The 19,550-nt window shown below is 39.2% G+C and overlaps 1 protein-coding gene across 1 annotated transcript in view; it reads right to left on the reverse strand.

Moving 5' to 3' along the window:
* The window catches only part of ARHGEF28 (Rho guanine nucleotide exchange factor 28), a 172,731-nt gene that overhangs the window by 128,818 nt on the left and 24,363 nt on the right, over nt 1–19,550 (reverse strand). The window contains exon 2 of the mRNA XM_075179790.1: nt 7,170–7,210. Within this exon, the coding sequence (XP_075035891.1) occupies nt 7,170–7,202 (33 nt within the window). The 5' untranslated portion in view covers nt 7,203–7,210. The remainder of the gene's footprint in view (nt 1–7,169; nt 7,211–19,550) is intronic.

Below are 19,550 nucleotides of genomic sequence, written 5' to 3' on the forward strand. Positions count from 1 at the left end.
TTGCCAGGCTCTCCAGCATACAATATACTCTATGTAGGCCTCACGTCGTAGAGTAGGATATGAGAGTTTATCATCTAAATCAGAGGTCCCATGCCCCGAACTTCATACCACAATGTAAAGCAATTCTCCCTACCACGGTGGTCAAGGGGTGATTTAGTGTGAAGTGTAAAAGCGGACTGTCTGTGTATGCCAAACTTGCAATTTGCATCTATACACCTACGTATCAACACCTATGTTTTGAGTTATACATACCTTCGGATACGTGCAACCTTAAGTGCGACATATGTGTTTGTCCGGGGCAAATAAAAGCCATAACCACACTTATAAACTACACCCACCATGTGTAGGTGCAGAATCAAAGCTAGCTTCACTTTCTGGAGAACAATCTCCGCTTTATAAAATCCATACAGGGAATACAAATTAATTTTAACATTACTAAGGCCCAGTGTAAATAGTTTTATGCCTTGGCAAATTTTATATAATCCATAACCTGTCTGTATAAATATTACCGAATTACTTGTTTAGATCAAGAATTGAATTTAACCTCTACTGTTCCATTTTCTGCATTCACTTTTAACTATTTAGTTGATAAGTAAATTTAGATGCTTAATTTAAATATCAGACTGAAGTTCCAAATTTCTTTGGAGGAGGACTAGGTTTAGGTATTTCACATGTACACAGTTATATGTGCCACCCTGTATTGTATTAAATTGTTTGGTTCTTCCACACTCACAAATTCTATATCTACATAGATCTAAATAAAAATATGAAAATATAGCACCACAAGTGTCCAGTGTGTTTTTCTCAGTACAAGATATAAAGTACTAATGGACTATTTGTCCATGAGACAAACAGCTGAGTGTTATCAACATCTTCTTTGTACTTTAAAAAGATATGTCCACTCATACTAAAATGATTATAAGCGTTATTTATATAGCGCCAAAGTATTATTCACAGCTATACAGAGAATATTGAAACATTCACATCAGTCATTGCCCCAGTAGCATTAACAAAATACATTCCCTGCCAGACCGACACACAATGGCTAATTTGTCAGAAGTCAATTAACCTCCCAGTATATGTTTGATCCAGGACCCCTGCCATTGGGGATATACTAACTTCCCAGTATATGTTTGGTCCAGGACCCCTGCCATATGAAATATACTAACCTCCCAGTATATGTTTGGTCCAGGACTCCTGCCATTGGGGATATACTAACCTCCCAGTATATGTTTGGTCCAGGACTCCTGCCATATGGGATATACTAACCTCCCAGTGTATGTTTGGACCAGGACCCCTGTCCTTGGGGATATACTAACCTCCCAGTGTATGTTTGGACCAGGACCCCTGCCATTGGGGATATACTAACTTTTCAGTGCCACTGCAACAGATCATTCTCCTGCTGCACCAGGAAGATTAATTGATCATTTCTCCACTGCTGACATCTTATGCATCAAGATCGCTGGTGAAATCTAACATTTTTTTCAGCACTTCGTATTAATATTATAATACAGTTGTAAGGCGTCACAGTCCTCCGCAGCGGTGCAATATGTAGCGTTTTAAATCAGTTTGGAGAGATCAACAAACGTGGGGGCACTGGTGCACTATTATGTTACAAAAATGTTCCACTTTTGAAACTTGGAATGTTGAGATATATGCAGTTTCTATATATTTACACACTAGGCTCGTCAGGCGCCGTCTCCGCACTGACACTAGGTGCGAGAAATAGCGGCCTGCTTGCCCCGATCTTGTTTCCTTTCGCAACGCTGTGTGACCGCCAATCACCTCCCACCTATTAGGGCTAATCTCTGGGGTTAAATAGCAGCCTCTGGTAAAACAAGGGTGCCAGAGTATTGTTTCCACACCTGCTCCAGCACTTTGCCTGTTTGTCTGAATCCTGCTTCCGTTGTGACCCAGCTTACCTCTTGACTTCCCTTTGGATTATGTTTTGGCACCTTATCGCTAGTTCTGGCTCTCGAACTCCTGGCTTGCCCTTTGAATCTTCTTCGAGTCTCCCTTTGTACCTCGTTTCTCGGCTGGTTCTGACCCGGATTGACTGACTACGCTCGTATACTCTGTTACTACACCTGTGGCTGTCTCGGAGAACCACAACCTGCACACTGTCTTGCAGCGAAGTCCAAACTCCCTTTCGGGGGTTCCTGGTGAACACCGGAGGTGCGTTAGAATCCGCGCCTCCCTGCTCATCCGTGCTAATACCGACTAGTAACGTCTTTGCAGCCCATGACGAGGCTTTTACATCTGCCTTACAATTAGAGCTGTCAGGATGCCCTGACCATATATAAAGATATATAAAACTTATCTTTTGTATATAAAGTGGAAGTCCTACATGGTTAGAGCGCAAATGGTCTATTTTGTTGTTTGAAATTTGCCCTGACCATATGTCTGCCTTCGTGCTTTGTGGTAATCAAGCATGTAAATTTTCCATAGACAGCCATAAAACAAAGAAACAAAGACCGAGATGAATCAATGAATCATTTATTTAAATACAAAGAGCCCTCAACTATTTTTTTTTATTATTCTGTTTTTTACATAGACATATCATGACTAATAAAAGGTACCATACTATATATAGCACTTTGTTGTTTTTACAGCGCAGAAATATAAATATGTGCCAATGCAATAATATCTTACACAATAAAGTTGGGAGGTAAATTTTTGTGACTTAGTGGTCCTAAAAGCTTAAATTGAAAAGAAAAAACACACACACACACACTTTTCATTGTAATGTCCTTTAACCTTTTGGGTAGTTTCAGCTCCAATAAAAGCACTGTGAGATGTTCTAAATAGAGATAAAAAAAAGTCTATCCCAACATTTCAGAAAGGACTGATGCAGGTGAGCCCCTTTGAAAACTTCAAAAGTTCTTTCTGTGCAATTTGTATTCCATGAAAAGCCATTTAGCAACCTGTCACAGCCATCATTTCTTCAACCAATTACATGAAACTTTAGAAACTTGAATTATGCTCTAAATGGGAATTAAATAACATGGCAGCAACCTTTCCTGGTTACGTTGAATGATTTCATTTGGACATTTTCTATGCCCTTTCTTCTTTAAAAATGTAAATTGCTAAGAAAGGTTTGCAGCGAGGTGGATTTAATAAATCATGTGTCCCTATAGTAAAATGCTGTGATTAAATCACAGAGAAAATGACCAATGCGTCACAACCCTAAGGGTGGGATTACAAGACTAGTTTGAACACCAAAGCTTTTCCAGTAGAAAAGTACTTTCATTCATAGAACTCAATTACTCCTAAGGTGACATGTTGAGGTTAAACAGGAACGCTCTTCCTCTCACACGGGAGCCATTAATCTTTGAATCACAACAATTTTCTGAGCTTAACCTTGGGATACAAAGATCAAATATACATATTGAAGTATATGTTGCCCATACCAAAATAAACATAAAATATAAAGAAGTCACTCGTGCCAATTTTTGTTTTAATCAATGTCGTAGGTTTTTGACCAAACCATCCTTAAATTGAATTGATCTGTCTGGCCCGAAAATAGTATTGGCCGATCATCAGATGGCGAGTAACATGGGCTCCTTTATGATCTGCCAGTCCACCCAAGGTGGTGTCATATGGGTACTTTTAACACTTGTCCTTTTGACGCTTATGATATGCTCAATTTTTACAGTGTTTTACCTGCAGCTCTTTTAAAACATACATTTTATAACGAGTACTTTAAACTGTGTGACGAGATATACTCCAGTATAATGTACTGCACTAGGAGAGCGTTTTTATAGAGCACACTGGACATTCGTCAAAACGCTGTTAGCATCTTAAAAACTGTAAAAAAAAAATGAGTTCCTTCTATTTGGAGCAATTAGACCGTGCACTTTAAACTTAAGAGTTAAACGTGGCCATGTGACAACCCTAAATATTTATATGAGCATTTATTTGCTGAGCCATTAGGAATGATACCGAGACACTTCATAGTACAGACTTATATATGTTCCCTAATAATAAAGTGATGGAGAATCTAGTAAAAAAAAAAAAATTGTGGATTTTTCCAGATTCACTAAAAAACATGTTGAGATGTAGTCAATAGGTTATTTCCTTCATAAGTGGAAAAAAAAAACTAACACACATGTAAAGCTAACGTAAGAAATTAATTAGAAAATATATATGCAAAAGTCCCATGTCCTCAAAGCAGCAGTACAAGTACACATTGCAATTCTTCAGCTACTTATACATGATAAGATTTTGCTTGGGCCAATACGGAAGATTGGGGACATTGACCTTGTTATAATGGAGGAAAGCAGAACTTACAAGCGGGACATTCCTATTAAAGCTAATTGACAGACCTTTTATTATGCCTAACTAATCCTCGACTGGCCCTTGCTCAGTTTTGTCTTATCCTCAATTGTTTAATATATTAAAGTATCTAGAAGTTATCTAGAACTGAAGTGCTGATCTAGAGTATACAGGGTGGCCTAAGCCTTCTACTAGGGACTAGAAGAAAAGATGGTATAAACGCCTCATAGGCCGGTCCCATCGTGGACTTTCTGGGCCGGACTCAGCCATGAGCCACCCAAGTTGCCTTCATGGACTCTGAAAAGGATAAGGAACAGTTTTTCCGCTTGCTTTTTTTTTTTTTTTTTTAACCCTGCCCCCTGCCCCTCCCCACCACTAACACCCCCCCCCCCTCCTTCATGGATCAATGACCCTGATCTGTTCCTCTCCTACCCACCATTTCTCCTGCACTCCTAGGAGCCTGCAGAGATTTCACAACTGCATCACTTCCAGGAGGCAGACAGAGAGGTCAGAGCTCAGAAGTGTATCATGGGTCATTATTAATGTTCTGCAGGGACTGGATGGTGTGTAGGGGTCATTAATGTTCTGCAGGGACTGGATGGTGTGTAGGGGTCATTCATGTTCTGCAGGGACTAGATGGTGTGTAGGGGTCATTCATGTTCTGCAGGGACTGGATGGTGTGTAGGGGTCATTCATGTTCTGCAGGGACTAGATGGTTTGTAGGGGCATTCATGTTCTGCAGGGACTAGATGGTGTGTAGGGGCATTCATGTTCTGCAGGGACTAGATGGTGTGTAGGGGCATTCATGTTCTGCAGGGACTAGATGGTGTGTAGGGGCATTCATGTTCTGCAGGGACTAGATGGTGTGTAGGGGCATTCATGTTCTGCGTGGTCTAGATGGTGTGTAGGGGCATCCATGTTCTGCGTGGTCTAGATGGTGTGTAGGGGCATCCATGTTCTGCGTGGTCTAGATGGTATGTAGGGGCATTCATGTTCTGCGTGGTCTAGATGGTGTGTAGGGGCATTCATGTTCTGCGTGGTCTAGATGGTGTGTAGGGGCATTCATGTTCTGCGTGGTCTAGATGGTGTGTAGGGGCATCCATGTTCTGCGTGGTCTAGATGATGTGTAGGGGCATCCATGTTCTGCGTGGTCTAGATGGTGTGTAGGGGCATCCATGTTCTGCGTGGTCTAGATGGTGTGTAGGGGCATCCATGTTCTGCGTGGTCTAGATGGTGTGTAGGGGCAGTCATGTTCTGCGGGGTCTAGATGGTGTGTAGGGGCATTCATGTTCTGCATGGTCTAGATGGTGTGTAGGGGCATTCATGTTCTGCAGAGACTAGATGGTGTGTGGGGGGGCATTCATGTTCTGCAGGGACTAGATGGTGTGTGGGGGGGCATTCATGTTCTGCAGGGACTAGATGGTGCGTAGGGGCATTCATGTTCTGCAGGGACTAGATGGTGCGTAGGGGCATTCATGTTTGCGTGGTCTAGATGGTGTGTGGGGGGTATTCATGTTCTGTGGGAACATTCATGTTCTGCAGGGGCTATTAAGATAATGGAGGGTTGCTGGAGCTATAAATATATTTTATGGGCTGTTAATGCAATGTGGGGATCTCTGTATTGAAAAACTATAAATTTGATGCCTGTGTTGTGGGGGAAATATGTATATATATCTAATGTGAATGCTGTTAATTTGAAGTCATGGCTGGTTGGGGGATTAGGCCTATTTCTAAAATGTGAATGCTACTGATATAATGTCAGAGTTGGTTCACTCATAGCTTGGCTTTGTGAATAATACCCAAACCCTATCGCAAACAGTGTCCCAACATTCTAGGATCCATGCAAGCAGCAATGGAACTTAAGACACCAGCTACAGCAATTAGTCAAAGGTAGGAGATCAGTCCAAGTGATTCTAGAGGGATAGTTTTTATTCTGGGGTTTAGTATTCAATGGAGATATCTGACAGTTGAGTGGGCATCTATGACATTATTTTCTTTCCACCTCACCACCCAACTAGTATCATTGGTCTGGTTATAGACCTGGACCCACATATCATCTACTGACAGTTTGTTCCAACTAGAGTAATAAGACCTGTAGTGCAAATCAGGTTTTGTGTTGTTGAATGCACTTCTTAAGCTAAAGAGTTGGAAACTAAATGTGCCTCATGTTAAGTTCTCACGCAAAAAAAATACATTTTGTTTTGTGGGAAGTAATGTTAAAATTATATTTAACTGGTGTAAAGTGTTCATTTATTGGGGTGTTGCCTGGTGCGTATGGAGAGGTATGGGTAAGAGGGCCATTTAGTGATAGGCAGGCCTCCTCTACTAGCAGTGACACAAACTGGGACACTCGGCTAGAATATGCCCTTGGGCCAACAGTTGCCAGCTATCTGGGCCTCCTGCCAAGGAGGTTTTTATGTCTTGCCATCCAAATCTGTGCCCTGCATAGTGAGGTCAACCGCCAAGTCCTTGCCTACTAGGCTGGAGGTTTTTTGAATGGTATCAATTACAGGATGTGGTATTGAAAATTACAATCGAATAAATCAGTTCTGGGTCACGTTCTGGTTTATTTCCCACAAGATAACAAGCAAAGAAAAGGAAACATAGACCTATTTTATCAGGATGCACACACAAGTACATCATTTCAGCCAAAGCCAGCGACTTGAGAGGGATGAACCGTCCCATAACTATGAAAATAGTCAATGAGCTCAGAGAAAAAACAAATAAAGTTAATATCAGAGACAAAAAAAAAAATTAGCCAATTCTGACCACCAAGAACAAAATAGCATCTAGTTTCTCCTCTTTCAAAAATACACATCTTGGAACAGAGAGAATATTAATAAGATTTTGCCTAAATTGTCAGATTTTATTTAACACAAAATGTATGTACTTACATAGAGAGGCGCTTCTGTGTGGCTCAGCTTCATCTCTGCAACTGTAGAGACAAAAACAAAAACTATTATCTAACTATAAAAAGAAAATAAGAAAAATAATAAAATATTTATTATATGAGAGAGTGAAAGAGATATTATACACACACAGGACTGGTATAGTAGAATAAGATCATCCGTTTGGATTTGTGCGCTACTACAACAATAGGCCAGGTGGATCTGTTACATTTTTCTTCTACCTCAAACACTGCACCCAAAGGACTATTCAAATGAAAGGTGTGTATCTCTTAGGGCACTGCTAATCTCCATCTGCTTTACAAAGAACTGAAAGGACTTCTGTGTCACGCAAGTGGTTGCTACACACATACACGTCTGCAGATACGAGGACTTAAGAGATTCAGTAACAAAATCAAACTCCAACCTTATATTTGCAGAATACAAATGACTTCTTCAAGATTCCAGTTAATTTTGTGAACTCTGAAGACACACAACTTTTCACCTATACTGCCAAAATTACAGTCACGGGCAGGAGGCATGACCGTGGAGCAACAATGCTTGACTTGTTATATGCTTTAAATGTGCTATCTCAACACGGACAGTGTCAGAGAGCTAGTTAGCACATGAATGTGTTTACATGCATCAAGCAAACGTAATTGCAGTTGGACAGGAATAAGACGTACTTGTTTTCATTCTCTCATGGCTCTGGAATCTTATTTGACTAGAACGTGGAACTGTGAGCATGGTTATCTTTCTAAGTGCTATATTAGCCGATTAATTACAGCACGAGTGTTGCCAACATGTTATTTAAAAATTGTAAAAAAAAAGTGCAACATTAATGTCCTCTGAATCACCATCTTTCATTGTCATTGAAACAAAGTGCTGTGCAACTTATTTAATAAGAAAGTTCCTCTACCATGATACAACTTTATATTTGACATATGTAATATAGTTAGATGGTCAAATGCAAGGGGATAGCATTGTACTTCTTAGACTCAAGCATTGCTCCAAGCAGTGGTCTTCCCTGAAGTGATATCATAGACTCCTATACTATATGGTGTAATATGACGTTATATGAAGACATAAAAGTTATATGGAGCCACGTGATGAGACAAATGGTCTTCGTATAACAGTATATTTTTGGAGTATTGCGGTCTACCCTAGCGCCTATGCAGAGTTATTTTCTAGCCTAACGTGTCCGTTCTAAACTAACTTGTTAAAAGCAGCCAGTTCTATGATAGATCAAGGGGAGTTACTTTATATCGCAGAATCAAGCAGTCTCAATAGATTTGGGGCAGAGCTACCAGCTTTATTGATGGCCCCAAGAAGTTGGGAGCACTCTACTATATACCAGCCCTAAATATTTAGCTTGACCATCAACATTTATAGCAGTAGGGAATGCTCAGACTCCCATGCAGCCATGCTAGTTAGCTGCTGGAGCTGGCAATAGAGGGGCAGCGACAGGAGAACTTGTACTCTGACTCACAAGTTAAACAATAACCTGATACACTTCAGAGGCTGCATGGGACGGCCACTAACCCTCAATAGGGGCGCACATCAGTGATAACGATACATTTAATCAAAGAGACACTTATCTGCATGTTGATTGGCTACACAACCTGCTGGTACTATCAATGTAGGAGGATACCGGGTATAGTCATTGTGTGGGGGCACAGACCTTCTACTTGGAGGGGAGTTGGTGAATTGGTGGCCATGTGGTGTGCAGACATCGCGCCGCGCACATTGCCGGCAATTAAGGTAAAAATCCCAGCTCCTTTTTCTTCGCACCTCTATGGGGTGCAAAAGAAAGAAAAATGAGCAGAGATTTTACAGAGATCTCCACCGTGAAGTGTCTCGCGATCCGGAGACACCTGCCGGCTAATTGAATTCCCCCCTAAATGTGTTTCTAAATTACAGGTAGTGGTGGGAATGAAGATCATTAGGGTTGGTCCAAAAGCTGTCACCCTGCCTATTGGATATTAATCACACTCTGGAGGCTATAGCACTTAAACGATCATTGTAATATTGTTTTGTTGCAAATAGAGTGAGGATGGAGATATTAATTGAAATTTGTGATCTCTACCACCTTTTATATGATATCATAATACTTGCATCAGCCCATATGTTAAAATATAGAACTGTAAATATTAAGTATTTCTTCAGACTATCCTGTAATAAAATTGTTGACAGTGGGTCAAATTACATTATACAGTTAAAAATAAATAAAACCTTCATATTTGACATTTATACCTTGGGGGTATTAATGCATGTATTGTAAACTTTCCTAAATGGAAAATCAAGACAAGGTCACTCCTCCAACTCATCCTTATTGCAAAAGCTCCACCTTGTCCATGTCCTGAAAATCAGGACTGGTGGCAGGTATGCAGCCTTGGCATTAATATACCCTCACTTTACACAGTTACCTCCTCAACTATAGTACAACCTACCACAGTAGCCGAATACTATACATCAATCATGCTGCTTTACTACACTGTGCGCAGATTGGCAGTGTTCACTCTAAGACAAAATAAGATACAGAACAGCAGTAAACTAATTACGTGAAAAGGCCACCAATTATGTGGGTACAGGCAGTCCCTTCCAATATATCCACAGTCCATGGCTTCCCTACACTGTTTATTTATGTTTTACCTCCACTTCATTTAATATAAAAACATGATTTGTTTATAAAAATCCATGAATATTCTTTATTTACAGAATGATTACATTACACACTGAATCACCTCCTGGCCTCCAAGACATTTTTCCATTCAGACAGAGTCAATGAAAAAGACTAAATGAAATTAGAGCGAATAAACCTCTCCAGACACAACTACTGAAGAGAACAAACAGCACTTTGCAAATAAAAAGTATATATGGTTTTTATAGATTACTGAATTATCCTGAATTATGTAACTATACACAAAACAAAGATTATAAAAACGTGGGCTTCGTCTTTAAAGGTCTCAAACAATAATTTTCTAAATCAGATCAACGTTTTCCCATTTACTTTTGTGAAACTGTAGTAAAAAGAACAATGGCTAGACATAATACAATTTCTCAACAAAGTTCACAGCAATGTACGACCTTGTGAGAACGTCTGGCAAGTAGAAAAGGCCGCTCTGTTGTTTTTACATGAAGTTCTATTTCTCTATAAACAAAACTTTTTGAAACGAGCCAAGTCACGGTAAATACTTCCTGGAACACAAGTGCACTTAATTGATCCCCTGGTTTTCAGCTCACAATCCTGCTAAGCCTATGCTGTGCCCTAATAACATAATAGTAACAATAACAAAAACAAAAGACGGTATATAGTTTTAACAATTATTTTCTGCATACTGTGTGAAGCAGGTGGTACGTGGGTAAAATGTGTTCTAAACTAAACGTAAATAATAAATATGTAATTCATTATCTCAAACAAATGAAGTTGAATTCACACTGCCATTGCTGTTATATTATCAAGACAGTCTAAACCACCGCTGGTCTAAAGTAATTCCATTAGCTGAAATGCAGACATAAAACACATGCGGTCTATGCAAAAAAAACATTTACAGCTTTAAAACTTATTTAGAGAATTTCAGTTTAGAAATAAGCTTCATTTTCATAGATATTCTATAAGGATAGATCATTCATACAACATCAAGAGGTATAAACCATGGGATAGCTTTAGCTGCTATTTAAACAGAAAGGAAAATCCTGAGACCTTATCGCATACGTCAATATGGACGTCCTGCACGTTATAAGTTATTTGCAATTAATGTGGGAAACACAAATAATTCCACACATTGTTAGCTCAGTTACATGGTTAAGTAAGGTTTGAAAAAAGAGAAAAATCTACATTCAAGGTATACACATTGGTAAATACTGCTACTTAGGATAGGGTCTGATGGGGGCGGGGGAGATTTTATGTTATGTCTTCAGCCAAACACACAGATAACCTTTACTGAATCTACAATGTAAGGAAGCGGTGCAGCTACCACCATCCAGAAGATCGGCCAAGCTTTGTGTGAGCTCTATATGCGCTGTCATAGAGTCAGCATATTCTCAACGTAGGACAGAACATTGTTTCTGTGGTCAAAATAGATGAAATATATAAAACTGAGTGCACTTTGCTGGTAGGGAGCATCCTACTTGTCCTTTATTCCAAAATTGAATAAAGTACTAGAACCAGGCCTCCAAATTTGGGGCAAATTTTACATGTTGGCTTCTGAAAAACACATGTACTTGTCAAAGCATAATATTAACATATTGGCAAGATACACCACATTAAATATATTTTAATTCTAAAATCTTTTTCAGGGGTCCAGAACAGTTAATGCAGCTTACAAATGAGCTGGCATGAATCAATTATATGCAATTGGGGTGCCATGACCATATTACAACTTAACTCCATTATAATGGTGCCATTTAACAAAAAACAAAGCTACATATATAATAAGAACAGCTTTACAAATATATTAGAAGCCAGTGTTATGCCAGGGATACACTGGGGCAATCTGGCCAATTAGTGAAAGGGTCACTTTGCAATTTGGCCACACACATGGGTCTCGGTCAGATCCCTGAACCATAACATAGGGGCCTACTGGTACATAGGATAACCGGAAACACAGGCGAATAGCTGTTGTCTTCTGACCACAGCTATAAACATGCCTGATAAAGATCCATTACAATTTATTTACAGTTATATTATCCCGCACTTGTTTTGGGGTCACACACATGGATGAATTTGGCACTTGTATTGGTAGAGAACAGTTGGCCGAGTAATTTTTTTTTAAACTTTCCTCCGAAGGAAACCGGAGTTAATATAAAACCCATGCAAAATGCCAAGAACTCTGGAAAATTCCCTTCTGACCCAAGTGGGGATACAGAAAGACTCCAAAAAAAAACAAACCCAGACGTTATCTCAGTTTCCGGAAAATATTGTCGCGCCAATTTTAGATACCATTTAAACATCGGACCCTTGGCCCTATACTACCATAATTAAAATCTTTTTCATATATTTTATATGGGGTGCTACTACTAAACTAGTTAGAATTCAGAATAAAGAAAGGGGGGGGGGGTTTGTTTGTTTGCATGTAGTGCACATTGGGTCCTGTATACTGTCTAGAATCTTAGATGGTTTGTCCTCTTAGGAGCATATTCAATTGTTAGCGCTACACTGAAAAGAAATGTGTCATTACTAGGCCAATGTGAGGACAGGGAGGAAGGACCGTTAAGCTTGGTACACACTCATGCACTGATACGGTAATAGTGCGCGTAAATACCGTTATTACAGTACTTTTCACGCTGGATTTCAGCTCGCAGCTCAGGTAGTTAAGAGCTGAAATCCGCTTAGTATTACCGTAACAACGGTAATACTTTTAATGCCGCGGGGAAACCCAACAATTGAATATGCCCCTTATAATTAAAAACAATTTTATTCCATTCTTATCTAAAATTTTAACTTCTAAATTATAAAACAGAGAAACAGAGGTGTTGTGGTGCCCTAAATGAAAATATTACTTGTGAAAAATAAAATTAAAAACAATATTTTGTCAAATCAGTTCATATTATCTGTTGAGATGTTGCTTACTTTCCAGCTCATCAATTGTAGATTTGTTTATAAAGCAGTTATCCACCTACTTAATACTTTACAACTGAGGTCTCAGATTTCAGACCTATTAATTGGGATTAGAATATTTAGTTGTAACATCCTATTATAATTACTTAATGGTAAATCATATGATTTTCCTCACCCAGCACTAAGATGTGGGTGAGGTTAGTAAACATCAGCTCCTTGCGGATAGTATAATTATATGTGGGTACGATTTAAATTCTTGGCTCCTTGCTTTGAATTCAAGTTCTAATAATTCCCTTAACATAGTAACTATTTTCATTATTTATCACAAGGTAATTTTTGCATGTGTCTTGTATCTACATTGCAACATTATATTATAATCTATATATTAGGCTATAAGGGCAACAATAGTTTCAATTTTCACAGCAGTGTGTTTCAATCGTATCCATTGTTTTGCTCACTGCTTCCTATGTGCTCCGTTCTAACTTGGGGCTGTAAAAGGTACAGGTAGGTAGAATTGTATCTCTTATAACATTTATATTTTAAACTTAGTGCAAGAAGCCCAATGCCAACACGAATTTTGCTGCGCACTCTGCTTTTTCAAGGCAAAATATCGTTAGTGCAACCAGCTGTTTTTAATTTTACTTTTCACATGTAATATATTCATTTGGATACCACAACACTTCTATTTTGCTGTTTTTAAATTTATAAATTGAAATTTTAAATAAAAATAAAAAAAAAGTGTTTTTAATGATAATAGGATGAACAATCTAATATTATAGACAGTATACAGGACACAATGTGCTCTATATTCAAGTAAACTCTTTTCTCTCTATACTGATTATCCCAGTTTCATAAGAAAAGTGGTAATTTATCAAATAAAACATTTGCTAATCAGTTCTGAGCACCATGTGACAAGTTCCAATTTCCTCAATCATGGTATGCGCCAGACACCTGTGTAAAGCTGGGTACACAGATACAATTTCTCTAACAATTTCTACCAATCCCAAAGTCCTGATGAAGATTCATGTGTAGACAGCTACACAATTTATCTTCAGATCTGTGATCTTCATCTCTCATAACCATCTGCTGAATAACAATGACTCTACACACTACAGATATCTGCCTACACTGCTGGTTGCGAGTGTATACACACTTCCACATTTGCCCAACATCATTCCATCGTTGATCATGATTTTTAGGACATTTATAAAGCCAAACCAAACAATACGATGTGCTTTGGTACGATAAAACATGATCTTGGGAGCGCACACACTCTTGCAATATCAGGTCAAATAATTGGTTACAGTCTGATCTGCATGATCGTTGCATCAGTGTGTACCAAGCTTAACGGTCCTTCCTCTCTGTCCTCACATTGGCCTAGTAATGCCAGTTGTTGGCATTAATGGATAAGAAAGCCTGTGTTTTAGTTATTGTGGGTATATTATTTAGCCCTCAGAGACATTTCTGCTTCATTAAATCTGACCAGAATGCCGTTTGTTCCATATTATATTGCTTGGAAAGGTGATGCTGCTGCATTGTCAGCGCCTGTATAGTTGGCTACAAACTATCCAAGAGAAGCAGTATACAGTTTGGTGGATTCATATTTCGGGCAGTGCCACCGATATCATGGTAAACTTACTGTGCTTGTAATTTGTGCAGTTTAATACCCATTCAGAAAAGTTACACCCCTTTTATGCATACCTGCTTGTATACAGCTCTCCGAGAGAATGCAGGTCTACAATGTCGAAGTGGGTGGGTCAGGGCAATGCAATTCACCCTGCCCTGTGATACAACCACCACTGGGCAATGACGCTGTCCAGTAGATTAACAGTGGACAGAGGACTCCCCGAATTCCAGGAGCCTATAAACAATTCAGTAGACTTTGCAGTATATGTTATGAACTGCAGAACACAGCAAAAGCCTCATTTGTAACAGCGGATAGGGATATGCCAAGCCAGTAATTTATATGCCTGGCCAATAAAGATTGGACTCTGTGCCAAGGTGATTAATAGGGTACAAACAAAACAGTTAGAGTTATTTGGCTTCCAGAAAAGGTGACAACTATAGCAGTAGGTCAAACCTAAAAAAATTAAAAGCGGAAAAAAACCAAAACATTTTTCCTCAAAATCTTTCCAAACTGGAATGATAAAATAGACGTTAATGTATGGTCTTATACCTTCTCTCGGATAAGTCACCATGCTCTTCAAATATTTTATCTAGATCACAACTCCTAAACATGTGTAACAAATACTCTCATTGGTCATTTTAGTAGGTACACTATTCTAGTATTGGGTAGGATGCCCCTTTGCCCCCACAACAGTTTGAACTCAACAAGGTGCTGGAAACATTCCATACAGATTCTGGTCGATGTTCACATGACCACATCATGCAGTTTCTGCAGATTTGTCGGCTGCACGTTCATGCTGCTAATATCCCGATCCATCATATCCTAAATGTGATCTATTGGATTGAGCTCTGGTGACTGGAGGACATTGGAGTACAACTGAACTCATGGACATAATCATGAACCCAGCTTGAGAGGACGGGTGGTTTGTGACCCATTATAAGATAGGTAAATTGTGGCCATAAAGGTATGTACATGGTCAGCAACAAGTGGCTGTGGAATAGAAATGAAGCTCAATTGGTACTAAGAGCCAAGCCGGCATGCTACTTTCGCAAGCCCACGGAATTGAAAACGAGGCAAAACTTCATTGTTATGTCGTCGTATCTCTGATCACGCGAGTTTTGGATTCTACAAGTACCGCCCTCCATGTCGATTCAGCGCCATTTCACCGAGGGACATAGAAGGGGTAGCACAGTTCTTGGCAGTCTCTACTGTAGTTGGGCAGAGTCATAGGTAGAAAAGAAAGAGGAGGGTTAGCAGTGTTCTTCAAAGTCTCCAGTGACATTCAGGAGAGCTCCATTGTTAATTGGCATTGCTGAAATAGAAATAATAGGTCGGCAGGCTTGGTCTTCTAAATCTGCAGTCACATTGTACTGTGGGGGGGGGGGGGGGGTCAGCGCTCGTCTCCATGTATTCGCTGTAGAAATACCACAGTTATCCAAAGAACGGGTGTGCTATGAACTGCCGTGTGTTTGTGTCATTGCTCTGTCGCTTAGCATCCAGCCAGGTCGCTGCAGTCTTTGTTTGAAAGTGTATAAAAATAATATTGTGACATGTGAGATGGTCAAAATTGACTGCAAATGGCTTGAAATTAGTGTTATTGAGGTTGTTAATAATAATAATAATAATGTATGGGGGAAGAAAAAAAAAGAAAAATTATGTTGTTTTTGTAAACAAAAAAAAATAGGGATTTTAGAAAAAAAATAGAATCCAAAACCAAAACACACAAGGGCAGTTTTGCCAAAACCAAAACACAAAGTTAATCCAGATCCAAAACCAGAACATGGGGGTCAGTGAACATCTCTACCATAAACACATAATTTGAGGTGAGTGTCATGAGAGCTGCAGAACAACGTGCAGTATTAAAGTCCCCTTAAGACAGATTTGTAAGTGTGTTAAGTACACATGCCTGTTAACTGGCTATGATAATAGAGCAGCATGGAGAACCTTGAAAGGCAGCAACACATTGTCAAGGACATTCTACCTTAGGTAAACTTAAGAAAAAAAACCAAAAAAACATAACATTGTGCACAAATGTTAGAACCCTGACTAATCATGTTCGACCCGTGCCAAGGAAAGTGAAGAAGGATAATTATGCTCATGTCATTTTATTGGCCAATTCAAAAGACATGTAATTTTATGTGCTGAAGGCAGTAAAAGGAATATAAATGAAAGTTATCTTTTATTTGAAATTAGATGGCCTAGCACACAATTGTATAATAACTTTGCACTGCACCACCAATTTTGCACACTACTGTCTACTCCACACTGGTTATAAAGTGAAAGCAGAATGGAAGAGGTCACCAGATTACATCTTGGCCCCCCTAGTGTACATACAGAACCAGAAATTAATAGGGGAGGAGAGGAAACAGACAAAAACTAACAAATGTATGTACCGCCTTGTGTCTTTAATTAAGAAGAATTACACAATGAAGCAGTAGGGAAGAGAGGGAAACTTGTCCTACAGTGGACAATCCCATTAACCAGCGGGACACACTGGTACCCACCTATTTATGCAGTAAAGGCCTTACCGTCCCTACCCATCAGCTTCTGACAGTTGACTAATGCCAGCGGTCCGGATGGAAACCCCTCTGCTTAATTCTACATCGAACTTGTTACGTGCTTAATACTGAGAGCAGGGAACCTCCTACCCGGCTGATTATCGGGACTTCCAAACCCATCTAGTGACATTTCCAATTGTTCAAACCTAGGACTGTGGATGCAGCTTATCAAGTGTGTAGCAGAGTTCTATAGGATTTATCACAATTCAGCCAGTCAAGTGAGATACCAATTAAGGTCGTTCATGACACAGGACAATTGATATCTTGGAAGAGTTTTACTGAATTTACTGCATGATCAATGTGTGTCGATCCAGCACAGCAGTGATTGTTTGCATTTTTATAGGATTCTGTACAGCTATGTATTAAAACATTGTATTTTTACTTATTAGCGTTGGTTTGTAAATTGATGTTTGAGCTGTAGATAAATCTCTGTGCTGTACATTTTCCTTTTTTCTTTAAACAGTTGGTTTGTGTTGGTTTGTGGGGAATTTACATTTCCTCTGTATAGCAGCGGGAGTTACATAGCTCTGAGCATTATTCTTAGACTATTATAAGTATTAGATTATTTTTTAGCTACAAGTATGCTCCTATGCATAAACTATAGTTACACAAGCAATAATTTGAACACTTGATCATACAGTGTGCCATTAGGAGGCTGTGGGCTTTTGTTGTTGTTACCAAATGAGGATTTTGTCTGGGAACAGAGGAAGAGAAAGCTGCACATTCTAGTGCTTTATACTTTGTAGCTTTTGTTTATATTCCTTTATTTCAGCTTTTGATCTAGGTCTTATTTGCCTATTTGTTAAGCAAACTTCCAGTTCCTTTTAAATTACAAGTGCAGTAAAATCTCTGTTAGATAACAGTTGCTTACAAAACCCGGTGCACATTATTATATATAGTGATAATTCCTAAAGCCTTCACTCAAGTGAACAAAATTAAACTGCTTTATATTCTTAATAGGAGGAGAAATTCATCAACAACTTAACATTTCCTGTTGCTCTTCAAAAAATGAAATACCACAACATAATGTACATATTAACGAGCTAAATAAAAACAAATGAAATAACAGGAGTGTTTATACTTTAATAAATCTGCTCATCATGCTCTCCTACCCTCTTCTGCAGTAGGATTCTATGTAAAGGTGAGCACAATTGCATTGGAGTTTCTAGGTTTGCTTCACTATTCCTAACTATTTATAAAGATGCATTTCAATTCATTCTGCTCTGTGGTGTGGTAGGACTGAGAAACACTTAATTTTACACAATTATACAGAACGAGGCAAATATTTTGCTGAATAGTTTTGATAATTTTGCTAACCAAGTCAGTGGGAGGGGGACAGTGATGGAAATACAGGGGTGCATGGCCCAGGCGCCCATCCCTGTGCCAAAGCCCCTGCTGAGAACATAGCGGAAGACTCTTGAGCATGTGAGCCCAGCAGGACACGCGTATGCTCAGAAAAGGCCCCAAAGCTCGCCTCTCTTGAGAGCAGAACAGGGGATCAGGGGGCTACAGCAGCATTGCCTGGCCTTATAGTCTTGATCTGCATAAATGCATGTGGTGAAGTTATAAACAACGGTGATGTCACAGCAGCTCAAATGACTGTACTTGCTGCACCTACAGACAACAAAAATAAATATTTAGGGTCCTTCAGCCATTTTCTGAGCTGAATCGATAGCCATGAGGATGCAGTATTAGTTTACAAGGAACTAGTAGCACCATGGATTGCCTTAATGATTTCCCGAGATCTTTCTGAATTGATAGGGTGAGCAGTGACACAGCCCACAGAATGACCGCCTCCAATTTGTGCAGGCGTCACGTCCACTATAATTAGGACAACCTTTGCCCATTTCTGATTAAACCCTTCCCTTCTCAAACCATTTCATAGTGGTGTATCCACTTGGTCACCTTCCATAGTGGCTTTATCAGCTCACTCACTACACAGCTGTTAAATACTGATAATTACGCCAAACTTATGTCCTCTAGACTCAACAAGAATACATGCATTGTTTCCAAGTTCCTTTTGATGCTATCAGCAAAAGCACTTTTAAAAATGTCATTGAGAATTGTTAAACTAAAGAAACCTTTGTCACATTGCCAATCCGAACCCTATTATCGCAGTATTCTCAAAACAATCCTTTGAAGCAACTTTAGTACTAACGCAAATGAACACATATTAATTAAGTATAAACATAGTAGTTTCACTTCTTTGGGGTTTCCAAGAGAAAGCAAGAAAGAGGTAAATATATTATATTATATATACAAACACACACATCCTATGTTTGTCGCAAAACTCATCCCGACACTCCATCACTCAGCAAGACAGTTGAGTGACATCTCAGAAGTAGAGTGTTGGAGGACGTTAGAAAGCCTACAAAACTTTTTCTGTATTTTTCCCAATAAAGCAAATCCTCCAAGTCAAGGTACTCTGTTAATAACCTAAGTAGATCATCAATCACATTTATGATATTGTGTGCGTCACAAACTTATACACACGCGGAAGAATCCAGTCCAGTTGTAAATACATTTGACAAGCAGAGAACATAACTGGACTTTCAACCCGCTAGCACTTATGTCAGATAACAGCAAGGTTACACGTTAAACAATAAATCAGTCTTCTTGTTTTAGCTCACATCGCTTCACTATAA

The sequence above is a fragment of the Mixophyes fleayi genome, chromosome 1, assembly GCF_038048845.1.
Source record: "Mixophyes fleayi isolate aMixFle1 chromosome 1, aMixFle1.hap1, whole genome shotgun sequence".
NCBI lineage: Eukaryota > Metazoa > Chordata > Amphibia > Anura > Limnodynastidae > Mixophyes > Mixophyes fleayi.